The sequence below is a fragment of the Diorhabda sublineata genome, chromosome 1 (assembly GCF_026230105.1).
Source record: "Diorhabda sublineata isolate icDioSubl1.1 chromosome 1, icDioSubl1.1, whole genome shotgun sequence".
Classification (NCBI taxonomy): Eukaryota; Metazoa; Arthropoda; class Insecta; order Coleoptera; family Chrysomelidae; genus Diorhabda; species Diorhabda sublineata.
Genome location: NC_079474.1, coordinates 28,699,509 through 28,717,672, shown reverse-complemented (window position 1 = coordinate 28,717,672; position 18,164 = coordinate 28,699,509). Strand labels below are relative to the sequence as shown.

The following is an 18,164-nucleotide window of genomic DNA, read 5'->3' as shown; positions in this document are numbered from 1 at the left end:
TTGGAGAATGTATCGTTAAATATTAAACAACACATGTGGTTTCAACACGATTTGGCATCTGTTCATTTTGCTGCAGCGGCAAGAAATTACTTAAGCAGATGTTTTACAGAAAAATGGATTGGTCGGGATGGACCCAATTGTTGGCCTCCAAGATCACCTAACTTAGATCCTAACGATTTTTTTATATTAGGCTGTATGTCCTTAGTGTACGAATCATTTATTGAGATCTCTCTGTTGTAGAGCGTTGTCGGTCGAATATAGTAACACCCTGTAAAATAATTCTAAATATTTTAGTATATAACGCTAAACTGAATAATTTGGTTGATTGAAAATATCTAGAATTACTTTTTTAGATTTGAGCATACGGTTGAAAACTTGTTTTATTAAAAAAATTACGTAGATTTTGCCCCCTTATTCATTGAGAATAGGAAATTAAGTGAGAGAAGTATTTTTGATTCCTAGAAACGAACTTTATGAATAAAAAAAATGAAATACGTGAATTAATATTATTTTACCTTTCCAGAACTCTGTATTCCTTTCATCATGATAAAAAATACAACGAGCCATGATAGAAGTAAACATAATACTATCCACCATTTTGGCATTCCCGGTTCTTCGATATTAGCTGAAGCATCTAGAGTTACTCGGTACCAAAAATAAGCTGTTGCTGATGATTTATCACATTCGGCATCGATAGTACCATTATATATAGGACACGATTCCCAAGGAAGTGGATACTAAAAATATAACATCCTTGAAATAAAACACACATTTTTACAATTTCGTTATGATAAAACTGTCTTTAATCCTATTTTGAAATATAATGCGTTACTGTTCCACGTTACATCTTCTATATATCTAAAAGTGAATGTTTGTACATACTTTGTAGAATCGTAAACTATGCATTTGATGATTGATGATCTTTAGTAAAGTTATTTTTGATAAATGGCGCCACTATCAATAGTCTGTTCAATTGAATTGGATCAAATATGTAATATTCCTATATGGAGAGTTGGTATGGGAAAAAACATCCTTGCGTTACGGTGCCGACAATATTCATTTTCTCTCTCGTTAGAGACACTTTATCTATACTGCGCATGCTTGAGAATGCACAGAGCCGAGCTGAAACCTCGGAAGATAGAGAAATCGTTGTCATTCTGTCTTACTTAGTCGGAACAGCCTCCAAAGATAAATTTTCTTTAATTGAACGTTTCGTGATATGTATCTGTTTAATGGATTTGGATGAAAAACTTTCTAAATAATTCAATAATATTAAATTGAAGGGACATATATCGCGAGCGAAGTTACGACGCTAGTAACTGAAAGTTATACGTAATAAACGATGTATTCAATTAAAATATAGGGTATTCCGGGATTTAATGCAAACAATTTGGGAGTGAGTAGATAGCGTAAAAATAATACTGTGACACAAAAAATTTTCTCGTTTCTGATTTATAGGCATTATACATTCAAACATTGTGATTTTTTAAAGGATGATCTATCTGAAGGTCAGGGGTGGCTGATGCTCAATGGTTAACAATCCGTAACTTTTACAGGGACAACCTGTACAATCTAAAGATAGCAAAAATGAAGTTTCCAATTTTAACAAAAACATACTTTTTGTTACTCAATAAAATGTATGGTTGAGGATATATGTAGATGTTTAGATCGTTGTACATGCTAAGGGCACCGTTCGCCATAAAGAGATATTCTGAAGAAAATTATCATAAATTGTAATTATTTATTTAAAACACTTACAGAAGATATCCAGCAAGACTAGCCTACCCTTGTTAGTTTCTAGATAAACAACGAGTTGATAATACATTTGTTGGAAAAGTACTGTTTACTGACGAAGCTGGTGTCACACGAGACGGTTTTATTAATTCCTATAATTTACATTTATGGGCTGATGAAAATAAAACAGAGAATCAAAATCGATTTTGTGTTAATGTGTGGGAATAGTGGGTAATAATTTAGTAGGTCCATATTTTTTGATAAAAACCTGAATAATCAGCGATACTAAGACTTTCTCCAATATGATTTTCCACCCATGAGACATGTAGCTCTTGGATGATTAGGCCCCTTTCCATTTCCTAAATGATGTAAAAAATCATTTTAATACCATTTTTCCTGATAACCGTTTTGGTCGGGGGAGTCCATTTGCATGGCCACCACGTTCCCCTGAAGTAAATGCATTGTATTCATTTTTATGAGGATATCTTAAAAACTTTGTATATGCAACACCGGTAAACACAAGGAACGAAATGGTCGATAGATCGACCATTTGATCGATAGAATAAACTTCCATTGTGACGTTATAAGGCAGAATCTTCCAATTTCAAAAAAATATCCTGCGTGACTCCGGAAGTGTATAGAAGTGCTAGGTGCCCACTTCGAACATTTATTATAGTTTTTTTCTGTTATTTGATAAGTTGTAGGCTAACGAACTAAATTTTCCTACATTTTAATTTTTTCCCTATGTAAGCAAGACGATGTTCGACAATATGCAGTTCAATTAGAAATGTGGATTGTGTTCAGTTTAAGATAATTTTCTTCAGAATATCTCTTTATGGCGAATGGTTTACTTGGCATGAACAACAATCTAAAAATATACATATCTCCTAAACTAGGAGTCGTATGTCATAGCATTATTTTCACGTCATCTACTCAGTACTGAATTTTTTGCACCAAGTCCTACAATACCCTGTATAATCACATCACAATCACATGACATCACAAGAGAGTGGTTTTTAAAAGAATTTAGCACAGTTGAGTAAGAAATAATGATCAATTATTCTCGATCGCCCGAGTGGTATTCGTCACAATTATATAATGAATGATCCGATAATAATAATTTTTTTGTAATGTAATGTAATAATCAACAGTGATGTTCATTGCTTAATTTTATACTTGAGTGACAGATGAAAAATAATCAGTAATTTGAATAATTTTTTCTAAGTTGGCTCCATATTCTATGAAACTTGATTCGAAGTTAACAATAATCAATTGTTTTAATATTCGGTTTGTTTTTCCATAAAATCCTTTGAAGTAGATGCAGTGGACACTTGTCTTGGCATTCTTTGTTCGACATTAAACATTTAGAAGCTCTGCGCAGTTTTGGAGAAAGAAAAAATTGTTGTGAATCCAAAACCATTCACTATAAATGTTAACTTCGTTCTTGAAAAATTCTTCTTGACATAAGGTTGCTTCGTTACCACGACACGCGAACTTGACGGCAGATATTTAGTAGACATTTTTTTGTAAGCCATCCGATAGTTATAAACTATGCCATTAGCTTGCTTCATAGTGAAAGCACAGTCGCTATGAATACATAACAAATGTTAGTTCAAAGTTTCCTCTACAAAATCATATTTTCGCTTTTGTCCGAATGCCGAAAACTCCTTCCAAATATATTTCTGTGTTTTAAATGTGTGTAGAGGCATTAAAGATCCAATTGATTTGCTTATTTCTAATCTAAAGGCAATTTCAGATAGATTTATAGCGATATTAAACGGTTTTTTAACAAAATTCGCATCGCATAGGCAAAACAAAATAATTAAGCTACATTCAGATCAATCTGTTTGCAATATTTTATTATTTATGTCAATATCTTCTCAATTGTTACAATTTCGATTTATTTAAGGATATTTCATCTAATATTATACACAATCCAATTTTTTTATGTATGAAAATTCCATTTTATTTCATTTAAAGACGTCAGTTATTTTATTGAGGTGATCATTTTTAACATTTTGCAAAGTGGTGTTAACAATTTCAAATGTTTCATTCCGTTTTCCCAATATTATTTCTATGAAGTTTTTTTTATGTGAACTAATGGGTTGCGAATATTCATAGTATTTTTGTGCAAAAATAAGTGAAAACAAATAAATCGTCACTACAATTGCATTATCAATAAAATCTTACAAAACAATAAACAGTACCTTCAAAAAATGGTTGACATTATTTCTATATTTATCGTAAATTATATTAGGTTTGTTCTAACTTCCTAGTCTGGACCGTTCTTGGATAAATCCGCGGATGGTTGCGGAGAAGAACATTCCACCATCCCCTGTCATTTTGACAGGTCCTTATCTTCATTCACGTCGCAGTTTTGTGCGTAGTCTCCTTCTTCTCCCCTGAGTTCTATGGGGGATCCTAGGAAGTCTTATCTTTTTGTTAAGAGTTAGCCCTTTGGCTATCAACCAAGTATCGGAAAGAGCGTTCCAGCAATGGTTCCCAAACGATACCTAAGTCAGTTGGAGCACAAAACAGAATCGCTCGTATAACGGTAACTGCTGGGTTGGAACATATAATCTCTATTGCGTAGAATCGTTACTGTACCAAGGACGGTTTTTTAATGGGTTGGAACGAACCTATTATATTCATCCTAAGGGTGATGAAAGTTATATTACAATTACCTATGTTGTTTCAACAAAATGTTAATTTAAACATATTGAATTTTTAAGGAAAATTATACAACATCTAGATAAAATAGTTAATGTTAAATTACATGATTCAGGTCAAAAACAAATTTCATTACGTCTCTAAAATAAATACTTAATCTAGAACTAACGTTAAGGTATAAATTCAAATATCGATATTTTTGAAAATGAAGCGATATATCGAAAAATTATATTCGTTTTATTTCGGTTTATGTTTCGGCTATATTAATGTTTCATATTCTTCGTTATATCGTTTTCAGATGCGACTCTATGATATGCACAATTTTTTATTGTATGAAATATACTTGTGACGAATGATCCTTACCTGAAAACTATTGAAAAGATAATAAAAGCACCAAGTGATAATCACGTTATAGTACAGTGCTACAAAAAATGTAACTATACAGGAAGCCATGCCTATACCGCCCAACCACGGATGGATGGTACTCCATACCCCTAAGCATCCCAGTCTCATTTTTTGTCCGATTCCCAATTCTATAAGAAACAGAGGAACGCCCTCCATAACTAACATTATGGCGAATGGTATCAGAAAGGCACCTGAAATAGAAAAGTAGAAGATCAATAGATACAAGCTATATTTGAAAAATATGTGCAAAATTACTTATTGTATGAGAAGACATAAAAACAGGGACAGAGGTGTTTTAAATTTATATTATAAGTTGAATTTATTTTATATCGAAAGTACAATTATGGAATATGCAACGCAACCTATTTTAGAACTACTATTTACAATAACTGCTGACCTCCTTTTTTCCCCAGATTCTAAAACCAAAACTAAAAATGTAGCAGAAGGTATTCGAAATGATTAACCTGTATATGATTTAACATTTTCAGGTTGACGAAGATTAGCTACTGTTTAAAGTATCTTATAAAACTTCCTAATTTTTTGCTATAACATAGAGCTGAATAGCATTCTTACTATAGAATGCTAAATACGAAAATAGTCAGTAAAAAGCTGTAACACATAAAGTCTTTTCATTGCATTAAGAAAACCACATACAGTTCATCAATACAAATCAAAAATACTTATTTATAACACATTTTATTTTTTTCATTTATAATGAGTCATATATTGCCTCAAAAACCAAGAGTTAGTTGGATTCTATCGCCCTTGGTAACAAATTTCCATCGTTCTGATATTTTACAGAAATATTTCTCTTTTCCTATCACTGACAACTCTCGAATTCTAAGGAAAAAATGACAAATGGGAATTGAAAATGTAATTTTCCAAAGATATTCGACAGGCTAAAGATTATTGATTAGCTGTTCGCAGGTTGCATCTTTATTATTGTCCATAAATCGGTATGAGTTTCAAGCTCTAGGCTCTTACGTTGTAAGCTTTTCTATAAAATTATTATCGCCCAGCAACTTTCTAGTTTGTGGCCCAATAAAAATACCCTCCTTTGACTCTGAGCTGGGGAAAGATTTTTTTAGGTATGAATTCGAAGGAAAAAGATATTTTTGGATCTACATGGCAACTGGTGTAGATGATTTCGAATTTCGATTATGTAATAACACAGCTTTTTTATTAATTTCAATGAGTTTATGAACAACGACATTCACAAGGAGAGTGCTTCATATCGACTACCTACAATAAATCATCAATATCAGTACTGGCACAAAACGAATATTGGAAAGTGTCAAAAATGCGGTATTTCTAATAGTTGTAATTTTCTTTGTTTTTGATAAGTAATCTACTCTCTTTAAGAAGTTCTGCCTGTAGCAAATCACTTACTCATTTAATTCTAATCAGGCGTGATATGAGGTTGCTACACTATTCCTTGAAGCTTCCTGAAAAACCAATATTATGCTCATTAATTTCAGCACAATATCTTGTCAATCCAAAGGCGCCGTCGGTTCTGGTATGTCTGCATTGTGAAGAACAGGTATTTATTGATTGATTGCAAGTTTGGATATTTGATCTTATGCTTTTCTTTTTAGAATAACCTTCAGTTACCAGATCCCCATCCAGTTCACCTAAAGAGTGAACCGTATTGACCTATGTATTTCTGGAGAATATGCGAGGTTCACAAATTCTCACTTTTACACTCTAACACATTCCTCTGAACTCAACTTTTCTTCAATAGTTTTCTATTTTTGGTGTATAATTTTAGTTGGATCACATTGGCTTCAAAGAAAAATGATGAAATTTGGAATTACAGCATTCACTTATTGAATTTTTGAATATTGAAGCAAAAATAAATGGTTTGAAACACTTCAATGGTCTCTATTCAGATTCTGAGTCTCAATTAAGGGTTACTCACATTGTGATCTGTTGAATAATGGATTAATTATTAAAGGTGGAATGTTCTTGATTATTTTCCCCGAGTTATAATATAACACCAGTAGATAGGAGTGAGAAGAATCAGGTATAAAAATAGATGAAGTCGGGAAAGTCATTGCAAATGCAAAAAATGGAAAAGCTCCCGGTCTTGACGGCAAAGGCGTAATTCCAACGGATAGGACCTATATCACACTGCCTAAAAAATCAAACGCTAAGCAATGTAAAGATCACCAGCACGATAAGTTTGATGAGTCAAGTATTGAAAATATTTCTGCAAATTATACATCAAAGAATATACCACAAAATAGAGGAACACATTAGCAGTACACAGTTTGGCTTTCGAAAAGGACTAGGAACTAGAGATGGTTTGTTCAGCGTTCAGGCCTTAGTGCACACGTGTAGAGATGTCAACCGTAACGTATACTTATACTTTATAGATTTTGTGAAGGCATTCGACAAGGGCCGTCATCATAAACTAATAAATATTCTACAGGTAACTGGAATTGATAGCAAAGATATTACCTTTATAGCGAATCTTTAATGAAATCAAAAAGCAAATTTACGACTCAAAGATAAATTAACTCCAGATATCAACGTTAGGAGAGGAGTCAGACAGGGCTGTATACTGTCACCACTACTTTTCAATTTATATTAGGGACATATATTCTGAGAGGCCTACCGCGAAAATGTTGAAGAAGGTATAAAAACAGCTTCCGGTACGCCGATGACACTGTCCTCCTAGCTGACTCAATGGAAGATTTACAAACGTTATTAGATCAAATGGTTGAGAAATGTCAGGAGTATGGAATAAAGTAATGACGACGTTATGGTTGCAAATGAAAAAGGAAAGAGATTGTAAGATCTGTAGAGACCAGAAAATTATCTTACTTCGCACATTTAATACGCAATCCTGACACATATAGTATATTGCATCTTATCATCCAGCCAACATGGTCGCCAACGTCCGATAACGGACTCGGCACTATAAGAAGAAGAATAAGATAGAAGTGTTCATACTAGATTGGTTGATTTGACATGAAATGCTTTTAAAATTATTCTTCCATTGTGATTGTTTTCTAAATAAATTTCTAGCTTATCCTCAGTACATCTTATTAACTGTGTGAATTTCAAGTTCTATAGGGTAAAATTGCATTCGTAAGAATCAATCTCTCGAAATTGCAACGACTGGCAATGAGAACATACAAAACAACTGCACTAGAAGTGTCCTAAATATTTACTTAGAATGTTCAAAGGAGTAACCAGGTATAGGCCGATACCTCCCTTAAAATGTGCTCAAACCTCAGGTCCAAATACTTAAAAAATTTAGGTTTTGACAAACAATTACTTAAAAATTCAGCTGTGCGTATGAATAGGATCAAAACCCTATATAAGGAATAAACCGAAATATACCAAGTATTTTACAAGTAGAAATCAAGCAGCCATTAGAGTTCTGAGGATGGATAAGAAACAAATAAGTTACTGGCCTAATATACAGAAGTTGAGTCAGACAAAGACACTCTTGGGAGTCTTCAACCAAATAATATTTACTGAATGTACCCACTTAAGTAATAATAATTTACGAATATTAACAGGAAACTTGTAAGCACATTGCTGCCTTTGTTGACACGCTAGGTTTAGCAGAGGATGCAATGTACAAATTCTGTCACAGGTATAGGAATAGGTGTAGATATGTAAAAGACTATGGAACTAGGGGCCCATGGAATATAAAATTAAGATCCTCGGCAGCTAGAGCTATTTGACATTTTGAATGTTCTAAGAGGAATATTCATTTGTAAACACTAAGCATCCCTAGTGCTTCCTCAAAAGATCTTTTTGTAATTAGTTTTGTCATTCACTTTTCTACAGTTGTCACTCATACATAACACTATAAAGACTATTTTTTTGTGATGCTGTAGATGTTTTATCTTAAAAAATTAGTACAATATTTCTAGTTGTCATTTCCAAATAGATGGTGATGTTTTGTATATATTCAAAACAATTGAAATTGAATTTTCCAGATTTGGCGAGAGCTGTATGAGAGAAAACAGCATTCTGCAGTTTTAAGTCCTTCATTTTCTCATTGATAAATTACTTTATTTAACAATGAAGTTTTCAAAATGCTACTTTCCTAACATTTTGTTTTATTTTCCAAAACGAAGAAGCAACAGCGCAAGCTTATCGAAAATTGTACTGAATTTAGTAATGAGTGCTCAAGTTTCATAATTAATTTGCTCTATTTATTCCTAGATATTCTTCATCCAGATTAGTGAAATAGACGATGAAACTGTTCAAAAAATCGATTAACATCGACCATAAAACACTATTAAATCGTTTGATAAAAAAGAAGCTGGATATTCCTTACTAATTAACATCGAAAAACTTGAATCCTTGCTGGCACAAATGAGTACTGGAGATGAAATTGTATTACGTACGATAATAATCTGTGAAAGAAATGATTAAGCCTAAAGAAGCTTTACAAATAGTTACGACGCGAAGGAATCTTAAGTGTTTGATGGAATTTGATATATATCTATAGTTTGCCATTAGCCGATATTGAATTAACTATCAAGAAGTAATAGCCAAAATTTATGAACAGGAAAGACTAAATCATTCGACTGACGCTTCTAAGACAGTTTGTTTTAGAAGTTTTGTTCCATCCATTATATAACCCTTTGAAAACTTCTATCAGTAGTGTAGACTTCAAAAGAGGTTTATGAGAATCGGTGAGAAATTCTACAGTTACGAAATTGTGATTTAACCAAATAAAAAGTGAAAGGTCTTCTATCCAAACGACATATACATCATTGAACAGTATTTATAATTCACATCAATAAATCAACTTTGAAAAAAAAATGAATTAAAATGAGAGTAATCCTCAAAAAAATGTAAATTTGAGATTAAATTGGAAATAACTACTTAAAAGAGATCGAGCATGACATTCTGAGCATAAATTGAGGACTCTTCAACTTTCCCATGTTTTTATAAAGATTGATATTAGATTTAAACGTTGCAAATATTTTGTATAGATACATGAATTATTTATTGGAATCGACCTAAACTCAAGATCACTTATTCACAAGAATAAGAATGTATATAACAAGATCATGAGCAAAAACGGTCGAAATTGTTTAGGCATTATTTACACAATAATTAAACGTTGTGCAGATCACATAACAAACATATAACCTCTTGAAATTATTTTCGATAAGTAGTTATAAAAGTTTTCGAGTTTACCTACGTGATGATTACACCGATAACGCTGATTATATCGAAATAATATGTATCATCTGTATTCAAAGAAAAGTAGATAAATAGAATATTCGTGATCGAATAAATCCAAGTTGAATTTATACTGGATCACTACATAGAAAAACCAGAATAACAGACATTCTAGATAGTAAAAACGGCGCTAGGAGGCACTGGGTGGCACAAATGGAAATGCAAAATTCAAAGGTATAAGATGACATTCTCGAAACTTTTAGAATAAAAAAAATTCATAGAAAGACCCAGGAGATGTATAGACGACATTGTCGCTGTAGCCGGTGAACCACTAAAAACAGAAAAGCTTGGAAAGAAGGCAAAAGTACTTTATGAAGAAAAAAAGTTGGAGTCTCTGTAACGCATAAGTTAATTCCTTAAGTTTTGTAATCTGGAGAGCGTGTCAGATGCTAAACTAATTTCGTTATACGAATACAAGAGTACACTTCTGAGTCACTTCTTCCGATGTTTTTCTTTCAACGTCTCACGTAAGTTTGGAACTAAATTTGCATGATAACCATTTGTCATTGTGAAAGTTTCTTAGCCTACTATTGAACCAAACAAAGTTTAAATGTCAAAATATTTTATTACTGAACATATTCTGCGAATCTGCAACGTCTGCAGACCTTTCAAAAAAAATGTTTCTTCTTGCTCTGCAAACCAAACTTCCACAGCTTTTATTACCTCCTCATTGGAAGAAAATTTACGACCTTTTAAACCTTTTTTCAGTTGAAGAAAGAGATGATAGTCGGACGGAACCAAATCTGGTGAATAAGGGGGGTGTTCTAGTATTTCTTCTAGTTCTAGTGTTTTTTCCGTAGAGTGGTCAGTAATGTCGAATAGTAATCTCCAGTTATTGTTATACCCTTATCCAAAAAATCAATCATGATTACTCCATGGCAATCCCAAAAAACAGAAGCAAGAACTTTTCGAGCAGATTTTTTAACACGAAACTTCTTAGGTCTTTGAGAACCAGAGTGTCGCCATTCCATCGATCGTTGCTTTGTTTCTGGATCATAGAAATGTACCCAAGTCTCATCCATAGTAACAACTCGGTTTAAGAAATCTACATCGTTTTCAAGTCGAGCACAGATCGAACGCGATGCTTCTACCCTTGCACGCTTTTGGTCAACATTCAAACATTTGGGGATCCATTTTGCAGTAATTTTCACATGTCCAAATTGTCGTGAACTATATGATGTACGCGTTCGTATGAAATAATCAGTACTTCAGATATCCGTTTTTGTCCAATTCGATGGTCTGATAAAATCATGTCATGAACTGCATCGATATTTTCGGGGACTGACACAGAAATTGGCCTATCCGATTGCTTATAATCTTCAATGGAAAATTTAACTCTTTTGAAGCTTGCAGTCCAATTTTTCACGATCACATACGAAGAACATTGATCACCAAGGGTATTAAGCATATTTTCGTAAATCTGCTTACCTCTTAACCCTTTTAAATACAGGTACTTAATGATGGCTCGATACTCCAATTTTTCGATTTTCAGAATTTCGGTGGACATCTTTTTTCTTTTAATTTATTGCGTAACTCTGGTTCATTTTTTGACGTCAAACTTTACACTGACACTTCTAATAAGTTATTGTTCGTTGCTATGGTAACGCAATATTTTGTTTATGCACGGAACTGGTCTAGGCTAACTAGATATCAATACATCCTCGTATTTCCCGTTTGAATATCATCTACTCAAATTACGAGTCAGTTAGCATGACCTATCACGTTAAAGATTTTTTCAGCGGTGGTGTAGTTGCCTCAATAATTCCATTTCTTACTCTCCATTTTGATTTATACATTATAGTGATGACATCTTCACTCGTTACTAATCTTGCAAAAAAATTTACTTTGTTTTGTTTTGACTGTCTTTTTCAGTTTGCTTGTGTGCATTCGGGTCAGACAAACAATTTTTCTTGTTTACGCAGAACTTTCTAGCGGTTCTAGATCCTTCATTTATATGTTAGTCTGTAGAGAACTGTCCACCACTTTTGAACTCACGTTCTCACTTTTTTAGTATGTCAAAATTCCACTAATGTTATCACCAAATCTTTGTGAAGAGTTACATTATGGTCAACTTCTTGGAACGCAAGTGTTTGATCACAGCGTTTTAATCGATGCCATCAATTTTAATACTGAAATGTGCCACTTTCGAATTCGGGTTTCACTCTAGATATGCTTCAACAGCGTAAGACTATAGAAGACAGGTTACAGTATAACATGAAACTAGATATTTTGTTTCTATTTACAACAAATAAATATATTCGTTAACAATGATTTATATGATAATCACAATTACACACATTAAAATTCATTGCATATTTTAGGAAGAGCAAAAGAAAAGACTATGTAGAATACGAAGATGAAGTAGACCAGTTTATACTGATATTATTTTAGTATAATTTTTTATCATCCTTACCTCCACCATTCTGTTGACACAAATAAGGAAACCTCCATATATTTCCTAATCCTACAGAATAACCAATAATGGATAAAAAAAATTGCAGTTTTCCAGACCATTCCGCCCGATTTGGATCAACGTCGGCAGCCTGACTACCTCTCGATATTATGGAGCCTCTAGGGCCCTGTAGAACTATTGTAACTCCTTGCTTACTTTTTGGTTCTGCCGGTGTATTCACACCATTGTTTAATGGCGCTAATTCATGCCCGTGTTTCGTCATCTCTGATTTTAATGCTTTATCCGTCATGTTATCAGTCTAATGAATAGGCACTACTGTCCAAATTTGGGCACATAGATTCAATAAACGTCCAACTAAAATAATTCTATTTGAATATTGTTACGTAAATATTATAATAAATAAATAAATGTAAAATTTTTTATCGTAATTACTTTATTCTCTAAGTACTGGCTAGATACTTATTTCTAATACAAATAAAACTAATGTTCGATTATGACATAAATAGAATAATCTTGAGGGAAAATTGTACAGAACAGAAGGATCTAGAAATTATGCGAATTGTTCTGGTTACTTTGGAGATACAGCATATGAGAACAAAAAAATGAGGCACCACATTTTATTTCGCATGTGAGAAAGAAAAAATCGTAGCTTTATATAAACAACATTTAAATATAACAGTTTTTATTGAAAATTAAGCTTCTGTCATTCAAATAATGGTTTTCATTGATAATTATCTCTTTTCCATGCGGAAAAAGTTTCGTTTCCGTATAAACAATTATAGAAATTGAAATAACGTTTGGTAATCGATATCTTCGTAAGTCTTTAAATAAAAAAATAGACAAGTCAGTAAATATTTGAAGACTGATGATAGAGGTAGCCAGGAATTTGCGATCGTAACTGATATATTTGGTGGGATTCACCAAGATATAATCATTGGTGCATTTCGTGAAATTTATATGATGTAGGAATATTTTTTATGTACACACCCGTCGATAAGATTGTAAATGAATGATTTTTTTGTTATCGGGCGACCAAATTGAATATTTAAATCAATTTTGCAACATTATTGATTAACTTTTCAAATATAGTTTCATCAACATGTTTCAATTTAGTATTTACGTAACCAAAATTCTTAGCATTTATACAAAGAGTCCCAATTTTACCTGTTTGAAATTAAAATATAATAATATTATAATGCTACAATCGGTACGATGAATTTTACTAAAACAAGTTGATCTATTTTTTTACATTTAAGGTGGAACTGCAGATCGGAGAACCTCAGAGGCCACAATTATTGAAGGAAGAATTATAAATTGCATCCCATAAATATTCCACGTAAAATGAAATCAATTACTCGATTTTCTAAATTCTCAACCTGATCCTATCTTTCTGAGAGTATTGGTTTCACAATGTCGATAACCTATAATTTTAAGACGATCATCCCCCTTAGTAGAAGCTTCATAAACAAAAGGAATTTTCTATTTATTTATATATTGGGTCCAATATCAATAGTCCAATCTTATTGTATGTGATAATTTTTCCTTTCCCTTTTTCTTGGCCCAACTCTATGCGCCACCAATACACCAAGATGTGTACACATCGAAGTTGGCCATAACTACAGATTAGTAACAGTTACATTGCGAGTTTCATTATTTTCATCTGTTTTTCCATGACTAATGGAATTTGTACTTGTTCTGTCATGCTAGAAATTAATAACATTTGACGGTTTCTTTCTAAATACGACTATTCAATGCTTATTAAACTCCCTGTTATCTATTCTAAATCAGTGTAAAATCCTCGAAATGTCCTAACCGATTCATGAAATTGGAAGCACCAGTTCCTACGACAAATTGTCTAAAGATGCTAAACATAGTTAGAATCCTAAGCAAGGGCGGATCCAAGGTCTTGACAAAGGGGGGTCGTTAGTATTAGGACGAGTTAATTACGTTGTTTTTACGCAATTTTTACTTCAAACCTCAATTCCTCATCGACTTTGAAACAAAAAACCAAGTTAATTAATCAGGGTCTAGAGAGGGAGAGTCACGAACCCCCTGGATACGCGCTTAATCCTAAATCATTGGGCACCTAGTACTGATTTATTGAGCTAATTAGCTAACTCATACTCGTTTCACATGCTATCTTTGTTCTTCCAATCCTGCTAACTCGCTACTATTTTTACCGACCATCCAATAGTCATATATGACATGTACCAAACTATCTTTACTGGTAATCTAGATCTCACACTTGAAACGAAACTGCCAATAATCTTTTAATAATACTACAGAAATGTGAAGTTCAACGTCAAACAAAATTATTGACGCGATCGATGGAGCAACAGCATGACTCTACACCCTTTCACCTACTACTTGTATTGTGTGTCATAATTTTCATGCTTCTATGACTGTCCAGCACATTCTTAAACAATACTCTACCGCATACCAATAGTTTTATCTGAAGCCTAAACCTTAGGGAAACACTTAACAGCCTTACAGAGATTATGGAAATTTGAGAGCCTCTCAAATATCATTGTAATAAAACTCAAAAATCGAATATTTCTAATAAATTTTTTGAATTTGAATATCGGAATCAAATCTGAATAGATCGAATAACGGAAATAAGGAGGTGCTTTCATTTTAAATGATACATACTGTAGATAGTTGTGAACAACAAATGCCGATTGTAGCAAATGAAAAACGTTTGGAATCTTTGGATAGATACTCCTACCGAAAATTGACAATTCCACAGGAATATCTCGTAATTCCATAGAAGGCAAATGAGATTTATATAAAATCCGAAACATTCATTCAAGCACGACCTCTGTAGTGGACTAAACATGTAGCCGACATATAAATAGAAAAAATTGGCATTGGAGGCTCCACAATATTAGGGAATGAAAAAAAGAAATTGTGAAATTGTCTAAAGTCCACTAGTTGTTGTACTTCAATCTTTGTATAAAATTACGTAGTTTTATTATATAGCTCAGGTTATAGGTCACTCCACATTGAGAAATGGTAGGTCACAAACAGAAATGATACGATAAATTTGAATACAATGAATCAAAAATTTAACACATATATATCCGAAATGTGATTCTTAATATTGTGTTTTCCTCTAACTCATAACAAAAAATACATTCCTAGAAAGTATTCTAATGAAATTCTAAACTCTATAATAAATAAAATTGGGACACTCTATATATGTACTACCTATATGATGGACATTTAATTTGAACAATTTATTAAATTTGTGAAATCGATATACTACCAAGTAAACCAAATACACATGAACTTTCCAATACGCACTCCCACAACTTTATGTAATTTATCGATATTTATAACACTCTAATTCACTAAAAAACTCCGTTTGCTATGTAAAAATAGTATCTCGGGATTTTTACCGCACGTTTAATAATTTTCCACTAAAGTTTTGGGCTCACTGTAAATGGTAGTGAGAAGCACCTTTCCAAAAATCAATATGAAGCATGTGCTTGCAAGGGAAAATCACCCTTAACAGTTGGAAAGACCAATCAGAGTAGGGAGATACATCCGAAGGTTTGGAGGAGACTAAAATCGGGATCCGTTGGGGTATTTGGAGTTGATAGAATCAGGGAGAGCAATACCAGGGTGGGTCTCAGAGAGAAATAAATATGATATTTATTTATAGAAAATGTGTTTATCATATACAATGTGGCTCATTTATATTGAAATTTTGAAAATTCTAAAATTTCAAGCACTCAGAAATACAGAATTATTTAAAAAAATATCTATGTCATATTTTCCTGAACTAACACTTACAAAAGAAAACCCGGTGTCATTAGTTGGTTTATTGATCAATATTATTTAGAATAATTTACCATATATAGAAGACACGAATAATATGTAATATATATATATATATATATATATATATATATATATATATATATATATATATATATATAAATATATATTATTCGTATATATATCGTCTTTCGGTTTCTAACCACTATCCATCTCCATCTTGCCATAAGTCTTCTGCCAGTTCTTCTGCATTTTTTTATCTATGCCCTCCCTCCAGCTTCTTCCATGTCTTCTTCTTTGTGGTGTCTACTTTAGGACCTGTTTAAGTATTTTATTGCCTGAAATTTTCTTTATGTGACCATACCAGGTTAGTTCTTTGGTTTTAATGTCATCTATTAATTTATATCTGTCTCCCGTAAGGTATATAATAAGCCCAAATATTTCAATTTTAGTTCTCATAGAAGTTATATCAATGATTTCTCGTAGTTCTCATTTTATTCCGTATCATGGTTGAAAGATGCACATTAACGGAAAAAATAGAAAACTATAATAGAATTGTCAGAGAGAATATTTAATGCGAGACATGCAGACACTTTTTAAAAATTAATCCTGTGCAAAAAGGGCAGCAGAAGTGAGCAGTTTAGTTTACTTTTGATATGAGTGTGAAAATACCAATGCCATCCAAAACATAACAGAAGTTTATGGTATTGAAGCAATGAACTAGAGATATTTAAGATGTACGTATGAACGTACATATCAAAGAACGCTCAGGTTTGTCGTTCGTAGTGACTAAGGATTTCATCCTTACTCCAAGCAGTTATTACCTTTTCCTGCGGCTCCAAAACCATCTAGGTGGTTAGGGACAACGAAAAAGTGAATGTTACCATCCTCACTTAGGTGTACGAGCAGAAGGAAGACTTCTTTGAAGGTTTTAAAATTTAATTCAAAGAAATTACAAGTACGTCATATTCTAGGCAACTTTGTAGAAAAATAGGCAATTGTAAGTACAATACTAAATTTACTTTCATAATTAAGGGCATTCATCAATTTTTAACCAAAATTACGAATAAATCACAAAGAGTTCATCATTATTTTTTTCTCAATAAAATATTATAGAAATTTCAGACAAGTTGGATTTTCTTGCAATAATTATACTTATAATAATGTTGGAGCTCTAAGAATACACATAATATGTTATACATCATTAAACGTATCGGTATTATATTTATTTCGAGAAACGGATCTGCAAAATCCAAACGACAACGTTTACATAGTCGATGAAAACGTTTCGCCTTGAAATTGTTGGGCTTGTACTGAAGAAGTGGAACTCGTAGAGGGGTAAACTGGAGAGGTCAGTTATGGTGAACTGATGTTTGGGTTTCACTCAATTCTATATCGGGAAAATCAATTTTTTTATAGGTTCAATCCACTCTTAGTAAAAACATACATAATCCTTTCAATTATAAGTACAATGTTTTTCTGGATTGCTTTAATTATTATTATTCGGAATCGTAATCTCATTGATAATTAATATTATATAACTGCGAAGAAAATTGTATCACAATATCAAATATATATTTTGATATATATATATATATATACCTATATCAAATTATATATCAATGATCATCTCCAGCTGTTACACGCTTTGATTATAGTGGCCCTTTTTTGATTAACTACATTTATAGAAAAATGGCCTAAATTCATCTCTTTTTCTAACGTTCTTTGTGGTTCTTTGAACTACTACTACTTATGATGAGTTTTAAGATTACACTCACTGTTGACCTGCTTCGTATTGGCTACTAAATAACGAGAACAGCTGTAAGATTTTTGTTATGAATTCATACATTGTCACTTTGAATATCCACTTCTTCTCTGTCTTCACAACGCTCAAAGAGAACCTTCCATTGTTTGAAATAGTGCTGGAAGCCTTCTTCAGTCAGCT

General features: G+C 32.5%; 2 protein-coding genes across 4 annotated transcripts in view; one reads left to right on the top strand and one right to left on the bottom strand.

The window, feature by feature from the left end:
* LOC130443272 (sodium- and chloride-dependent transporter XTRP3) overlaps window positions 1–15,858 on the bottom strand; it is a 36,476-nt gene extending 20,618 nt beyond the window's left edge. For 2 of the 3 annotated variants that reach the window (XM_056777830.1, XM_056777847.1), the window contains exons 1-4: window positions 15,705–15,858; window positions 12,440–12,804; window positions 4,768–5,000; window positions 516–737 (exon numbers count right to left, since the gene is read on the bottom strand). In XM_056777830.1, the coding sequence (XP_056633808.1) occupies window positions 516–737; window positions 4,768–5,000; window positions 12,440–12,728 (744 nt within the window). In that variant the 5' untranslated portion in view covers window positions 12,729–12,804; window positions 15,705–15,858. The remainder of the gene's footprint in view (window positions 1–515; window positions 738–4,767; window positions 5,001–12,439; window positions 12,805–15,704) is intronic. The other variant, XM_056777839.1, reaches the window with a different exon arrangement.
* The window catches only part of LOC130443292 (salivary glue protein Sgs-3-like), a 116,218-nt gene that overhangs the window by 83,351 nt on the left and 14,703 nt on the right, over window positions 1–18,164 (top strand). The gene's annotated exons all lie outside the window — the stretch shown is intronic.